At 42.1% G+C, this 7,861-nt stretch overlaps 1 protein-coding gene across 1 annotated transcript; it reads right to left on the reverse strand.

The window, feature by feature from the left end:
- Nucleotides 1–3,387: 3,387 nt before the first annotated feature.
- LOC133819002 (uncharacterized) lies at nucleotides 3,388–4,267 on the reverse strand. Its single transcript, XM_062252141.1, has 2 exons — nucleotides 3,768–4,267; nucleotides 3,388–3,684 (listed from the first exon to the last, which is right to left on the reverse strand). The coding sequence occupies exons 1-2, from the start codon at nucleotides 4,256–4,258 to the stop codon at nucleotides 3,543–3,545; spliced, it is 633 nt and encodes a 210-aa protein (XP_062108125.1). The 5' UTR covers nucleotides 4,259–4,267; the 3' UTR covers nucleotides 3,388–3,542.
- Between the last annotated feature and the right edge of the window lie 3,594 nt (nucleotides 4,268–7,861).

Here is a 7,861-nt window from a genome sequence, read left to right on the forward strand (position 1 = left end):
AAACCTACAATTTTGTATAATTTTCTTGTCAAAATCATTGTTAGTTATCTCCATTGTTTCTGTGAATTCGTTAATATCAAAGGCAACATCTATTTTGAGAGTTTTTGGAGGAGAAAAACCATGGGTAATGAGATTTTACATTTTGTGTTGGGTATTATTTGTTTACATTTTTTTTGGCTATTTTGAACAGATCTGAGCCTATATTGGTGTATTTTTCGGGATTTTTTTAGAGATTCCGCGATCTGTGTTTTTCTGGGTTTTCTGCAATTTTTTTGCTCGATAGAAGCTCGATAACGGTTCGATAACGGTTCGATGGTATGTAGAAGAAGGTCTTTGTAAGAGCTCGATGTTAGCTCGATAATAGCTCGATAATAGCTCGATAGGTTCGGTTTAGTGCTCGATGGAAACTCGATAAGGGTTCGATAAGGGGTCGAATGGATCTATAATATGTGAGCTCGATAGTAGCTCGATATGAGCTCGATAGGGTTCGATTGAGGGTTTGGTTGTGTTTTATGGTCGGTTTTGAGAAATGATAGCTCGATGCTAACTCGATAATAGCTCGATATGGGTTCGATGGAGGGTTGGTTAGGTATATGTTCTGTTTTGAAAAATGGTAGCTCGATGATAACTCGATAATAGCTCGATAGGGGTTCGATGGAGGGTTTGGTTAGGTTTGTGTTCTGTTTTGAGAAATGGTAGCTCGATTCCAACTCGATAATAGCTCGATAAAGCTCGATAATGTTATTTTTTATTGCATTTCTGGAAAAATGACAGTTTTCCTGACAATGTTAATGTTTTTTTTTCCAACACAGGCTCTATTGTCTACGTTTTTGTATCCTACAATGGTGTTTGGGAATTACAAGGGAATAAGTGGATTTTCAAGGACCCTCAATGCACGGTGATACCGATGGAGGATACTGTAACGTACTTGCAACTTCTTGACATATTGCACAAGGAACTTAAAGTTGATAAACAGATGTATGAGTTGAAATTGGAGGTTCCTTACACTTGTGGCGACCAACCGTTTACACCCGTTCATGTTGAAAGTGATCTTGGTGTCCGTGCATTCATAGGAGTAACATCTAAAGAAAGGTTGGCCTTGTGTGTCACTCCTGTTAAAAAGATTGTCATTGCAGACCCATATTCCACTCCCGGACCTGAGGGAGCAGCCAGTACTTTAGGATTTCCTATTGGTGACCTGAGGGACAACCAGTATGAGTACAACCCCTATGTGAATGACGATCCGGTAGCCGAACACAATGAGGAATTAGGAGACAATTCGGTGGATGATGATCTATTAGCTGAACATTTGCAAGTAGAAGAAGCACAAGAACAACCAATACGTCATATTGCACGGACGAACCCACCAAGTCAAGGACGCCGAACACCTGGCACCAGCTCTAGTCGTCATGGTGGAACAGAATATAACTATACAGGGAACATTTCAATATGTTCAACAGAAGATCACAGAAAATGGAGTGCTCCCATGTTTACAAAAGAAGATATCATAGCTTGTAGTCGTTCTGAATCACCCTCATCCGGTATAGCGTTGGGGGAATTACATCTTGGGAAGACATTTGAGAACAAGATGGAATTGAAAACCAAAGCGGCTCTCTTTGCAATGAAGAATAATTTTGAGTTTATGGTTAAGAAGTCTGGTACTGATGTGTTGCATATCACCTGCAAGGATCCTGATTGTGGTTGGAGAATAAGAGGGAAAAAAGTAGCGCGATCAGAGATGTTTGAGATCACTGTTTATAATAGTGTACATACTTGCTCACTAGAATTGCGACAAAAAGACCACCGTCAAGCAGCACCTTCTGTCATTGGGCACCTTATCAAGAACAAATATGCTACTGATGGCACTAGCTATCCACCAAACAGCATAAAGGAGGATATGAAGAATAATTTTGGGATCGATATGAGTTATATTAAGGCTTGGAGATGCAGAGAGAAGGCACTCGGTTATGTTAGGGGGACACCTGAAGAATCGTACTCCAAGTTACCTTCTTACCTGTACATGCTGCAGCAAAAGAATCCAGGTACAATTACTGATTTTGTCACAGATGACGGTCGCTTTCTTTACTGTTTCTTCTCACTCGGAGTTTGTAGAAGGGGATTTACATCATGTCGTCCTGTTATATGTGTGGACGGCACTTTCTTAAAGTCAAGGTACGGTGGCCACATGTTGTGTGCTGTCGCATTGGATGCGAATAACCACATTTATCCAATTGCATTCGCGATTGTTGACAGTGAGAATCATGCTTCTTGGAAGTATTTCATGATGAAATTGAAGGAAGCCATTGGAGTTGTTGATAATCTGTCTTTTGTTTCAGACAGGCATGCTAGCATTATTCATGCTCTTGAGTTGGTCTTCCCCGATGCCTACCACGGCGCATGCTACCATCACATAAGTATGAATGTAATCGCTAAGTTCAAGACCGATCACTGTCACAAGGAGATGTATAATGCGGCATATGCATTTCGGAAGTCAAAATTTCACAGGTTCTTCAATAATATAAAGCAAATGGATCCTGCCATAGCTCAATATCTCGAGGGTATTGGCTTCGATAAGTGGACTCGTGTATACTTTCCTGGGAATCGATACAATGTAATGACAAGCAACTACGCTGAAAGTTTCAACAACAAAACCAGAGACGCAAGAACCTTCCCAGTCACTACTTTTGTGGAATTCATTCGTTTCACAATTCAGTCATGGTTTGCCGCGCGTCGTGAGGAGGTAGAGAAGTGCACATCGAAATTAGCAACAACATATGAGAAAGATGTCTCAGGCATTGCGGATGATGCAAGGTACTTGAAAGTCCATCCTCTTGGACAGTTTGAATTTCATGTGGTAGACCCAGAAGGTGATGGTGAGGTGAATTTGATGACCAAATCATGCTCTTGTGGTCAGTTTCAAATAATGGGTTACCCTTGTGTTCATGGTGTGGCTGCGGCCATGTTGCGCAATGTCAACATTTACTCACTGTGTTCACCATATTACACTACTGAGATGTGGAGGGAGTCTTACAAAGAAACAATTTACCCAACTGGCAATGAGGATGATTGGGAAGTTCCCGAGAACATAGAGAAAATGCAAGTTGGGGTTCCCGTTGAAAAACAACCAGTTGGTCGACCGAAGAAGAATAAGGTGGGAAGAAGGAAGACAAACCGCACTCCATCGAATGGAGAAATCATTCCCAGTCATCGCAAGTGTAGCATGTGTGGTGGTCTTGGCCACAACAGGGCTACATGCAAAGCTAGGCTTTAAACTTTTTTTTCCCATTTGAACTTGTTGTATTAATAAACTCTTTTTATTTGATTTTTCTGAAAAGTTATGTTTATGGCAAAGCTAGGCTTTAAACTCTTTTTTCCCATTTGAACTTGTTGTATTAATAAACTCTTTTTATGAAGGTAACAAATTTTGATAATTCAATAACAGTTCGATATAGCTTGATATTAGCTCGATAACAGCCCATGAAAATTATAAAAAAATGTGAACAACAAACTGTACATGTAAAGACCCTGTATATATACAATCATCAAGGTAACAAATTTTGATACCACAAGTCTGTGGTCCACTTGTTCCTGAACACCTCCATATTTTCATCGCAGATAGCTTCCAATGGAAGACCGACCATTAGATGCTCAATATACTTGATAGCATACACACCACAATCCCCACTTTAAAAAAAAAAAATATATTAAGTGCACATTACTATAAATTTAGTTAGAAACAAAATTAGTATGAAGATGATGTTTGTTACCTTCTCTTTGACTGAGGGAGCTCGTGTTTCTGTTTGCGACGCAATGTGAACTGATGCGGCCTATTTCCTGCTGATGGAATCTTCAACATCAAGCTATCAGTAAACAGTTTACTCTGCATTAACAGAGAAGGTAGCATAAAGCACCATGGACTCATAATATCCTCAAGCTTTGCGTCACTAATCACCGAGTTGTCTGAATCGTAAACAGTCAGAGTCCAACTAGAAATGGAAGCCTCAATGGCAAACCAATGTTGTTGTCCATAGTTCTGGCACCAATATACATCCTCAACTCCTCCCCAAGATGCCAGAAACTGCTGCTCGATGCCGGTCAACATGGACATAATGTCAGCATCCCAATAATACTTTGTTTTGTCGGCTGTTTTCTTGAACTGATCATATCGGGCAGGTATCACTTGTGAGAAATAACTGTTCATCACAACTGCATTCTGTCGATATATATTGGGAAAATACTTGCGACGCATACGAAGCATGTGTTCTGCCGCATCAATATGCTGCAAAAGAGAGTACGATAAAAAAATTAGCAAAAACCATCATAAAATGCTGATGTCGAGCTCCATCGAGCTCACATCGAACTCATATCGAGCTCATATCGAGCCAGTATGAAACAGTAAAAAAACAAACTACTTTAACATCCCTATCGAGCTACCATCGAACTACTATCGAGCTCACATCGAGCCAGTCTGAAACAGTAAAAATAACCTACTTTAACATCCCTATCGAACTACCTATCGAGCCATCATGAAATAGTAAAGACAACCTATTTTAACATCCCTATCGAACTCCCTATCGAGCTCAATCGAGCTCATATCGAACTCACATCGAGCTTTTAACATCCCTATCGAACTACTATCGAACTAATATCGAGCTCACATCGAGCCACTCTAAAACAGTAAAAAAAACAATCTATTTTAACATCCCTATCAAACTACCTATCGAGCTCCATCGAGCTCACATCGAGCCACTCTGAAACAGTAAAGAACAACCCCTATTTTAACATCCATGTCGAACTACTATCGAACTCCTATCGAGCTCACATCGAGCCAGTATGAAACAGTAAAAATAACCTACTTTAACATCCCTATCGAACTACCTATCGAGCGCACATCGAGCCATCATGAAATAGTAAAGACAACCTATTTTAACATCCCTATCGAACTCCCTATCGAGCTCCATCGAGCTCACATCGAGCCACTTTGTTAAGGGAATTTTCACTATCGAACTCATATCGAACTCACATCGAGCTTTTAACATCCCTATCGAACTAATATCGAGCTCACATCGAGCCACTCTAAAACAGTAAAAAAACAATCTATTTTAACATCCCTATCGAACTACCTATCGAGCTCCATCGAGCTCACATCGAGCCACTCTGAAATAGTAAAGAACAACCCCTATTTTAACATCCATGTCGAACTACTATCGAACTCCTATCGAGCTCACATCGAGTCAGTAAAAATAAAACATGTAAAATTGAAAATAGTCCATAATTAGGTATAAATTGCTTACCCCATCATTGAGCCACGACTGGGGTGTCTTCAACGTCAGAAACCATGCTGGACCGTGACTCCCAGTCTTTACATCCCGCGGGGTCTTGTTGGGCATGTCTCCAAGAAGCCACTTGCACATTGTCCTATACTGTTTGGGATCTGGCTTCTTGAGAGGGTCCAGCACATGTGTAGCCTCTTGTGTAGCCTCGTCTGCTGGTGCAGCTGCAGCAGTGCGAGGTCTTTTCCTCGTGGGATCCGTATAGTCCTCAAACCAATCTGGCTTGCGTCTTTGGCGTCTAGCCCTCTGAAACTGAACCCCAGCAACATCCTCAGGGTTGACAATAATGACTCCCGGAGTCTCAGCATCTGGTGTCACAATGATGGTAGGGGGCGTCGTTGGATCATCAACATAGTCTAGCGGAAGATCCAATGACTCTGACTCTGAATCTTCATTGGACCCCCTCGGTTTCTCCTTAACAAATGTCAGGATCTGACTGAGTACGTCCAAGATCACTGACTGGTTCTTCAAGAGGGTCTCCTGTCGACCCTCGACTCTGTCCAACCGCTCAATCAAGTCGGCCAGCTCAGGGGCTGAGGCTGAGGCTGGTGGTGGGGTTGGTGTTGGGGCTGACACTGAGGCTGGGGCTGATGTTGGGGCACAGGTTGATGCTGGGGCTGAGGCTGGGGCTGATGTTGGGGCACAGGTTGAGGCTGGGGCTAAGGCTGAGGCTGGGGGAATAGGAGGGGTGGGACCTGCAACCTCCTCCCCCGGGGCAGCATCAATAAATATCTTGGCTGCCTCGGCAGCCTGAGAAACTTTCTCTGCCATTTTCTCAAAAGTCGCATCCTCCTCCTCATCAGTCTCCGAGGGATCCTGGCCAAGCCCAGGATAAAGGGGAAGATCTCCCTCAGTCAAAGACAAGTAATAGTCTTTTTCTGCTGGCCGAGGCTTCAACATCGGAAGAACAATTAACTGCAAACAACATAAAACATTTGGTTAACTCAAATAATGATAAAATATAAGCATATAGATAAAAAAAAACAACATAACTTACATTCTTCTTCAATAATATCGGTGCGATGACGGACTTGGTGAAATCCTTGTTCTTCCGATGCGACCAGCTAAGCATCCTCGGGAACATGTTTCCCGAGCTCACAACAAGCTCCACCGCAAGCTGTTGGATAGCCTCATATGCCCAGTACTGTAAGGCGGGGGCATAACCATACATACTGTATTTGGACTCTTGCTGCACCTTGGCATCCTTCTTGGCATCATAGTTGGCCTTTTGCTTCACCATGTCCTTCTTACAAGAATGCAATAGCCTCCTATAAGAGTACTTCCCCCATGGATAGCTGAAGAAGTACTCTACATTCTCAACAATTTTTAGAATATCTCGCCAAATGTGCAGTTTTCCCTCAATGGCATTCAGAACCCCCTCAACAAACAGACATAGACCAAGCTTGTACACATCTTCCACAACCGTACAAGTCTTGAAAGCATGGTCCACCTGTGACAGCTTTACTTTCTCAGCATCGTTGAAATACTCCTTTATCAACCGATCGCTGAGATTACGCCCTTCCAACTCTTCTGGTGACGGGAAGGCACTGAAATCCAACCCCGTCACCAGGGCAAACTCTCCCATGCCGAATCTACAAGACTTCGACCCCAAGAAAAAATGCACCTCATCTTCGTTGTTGCTGGCGATTTTCCTCAGCAACAGTTGATGCACCAAGACTCCGGAGAAATTAAACTCCGAAGCCAAAAAGAATTGCTTAAAAGGGGATTCCTTAGCCCTTTCAAGCAGCCCGAGCTCCAAAAACCTGGTCTTGATGTGATTTAAAGTACTACTACCCCGATATGTCACTCGACCAGGAAAGTGATCACTGAACGGAACAAGCAACTTAGGCATCTGTAACAACACATGAAATTTTTTTTGTAAGAAAACAGAATAAAAAAAATTTCAAAAAAACACTGAAATAAGTTGTCATCGAGCTCTATCGATCTCTATCGAGCTATCATCGAGCTGAAACATACCCTATCGAGCACTATCGAAAAACTATCGAGTTCCATCGAGAAATATCAACAACCTAAATTTATCGAGCCTATCGAGCCAGCATCGAGCCTATCGAGCTAAGAAAAATCTGTCTGTCTAGATAAATAACCATCGAGCTACAGTCTAGTCTCATATCGAACCATTATCGAACCTATCGAGCTATGAAAAATCTGTCTGTCTAGATAAATAACCATCGAGCTACAGTCTAGTCTCATATCGAACCATTATCGAACCTATCGAGCCCTTGTAATATAATACAACATATCCTACCGAGCTCTTATCGAGCTCATGTCGAGCTCATATCGAGCCATAATCGATCCATCATCGAACTGTTCAAACTACCTTATCGAGCCTACTATCGAACCATAATCGAACCTATCGAGCCACTGGTTCAAACCCAGAAAAATTTCCCACAAAATCGGACAACCCATTCCACAAATCACAGATTCAACAACGATATAAAGCAAATATGGACTTGGGTTCAAGATTTTACCTTAGTTTTTTAAACTTTGAAGGAAATATGCTCCGTGGG

Source organism: Humulus lupulus, chromosome 2 (genome assembly GCF_963169125.1).
Source record: "Humulus lupulus chromosome 2, drHumLupu1.1, whole genome shotgun sequence".
NCBI lineage: Eukaryota > Viridiplantae > Streptophyta > Magnoliopsida > Rosales > Cannabaceae > Humulus > Humulus lupulus.

What these genes read in the sequence shown, in the direction of transcription:
- LOC133819002 (XM_062252141.1), bottom strand. Translation starts at nt 4,258, where the DNA reads ATGCTTCGTATGCGTCGCAAGTATTTTCCCAATATATATCGACAGAAT. An exon ending in CTCCCTCAGTCAAAGAGAAG is followed by an intron (nt 3,685 to 3,767) that starts GTAACAAACATC and finishes TTTTTTTTAAAG; the next exon opens with TGGGGATTGTGGTGTGTATG.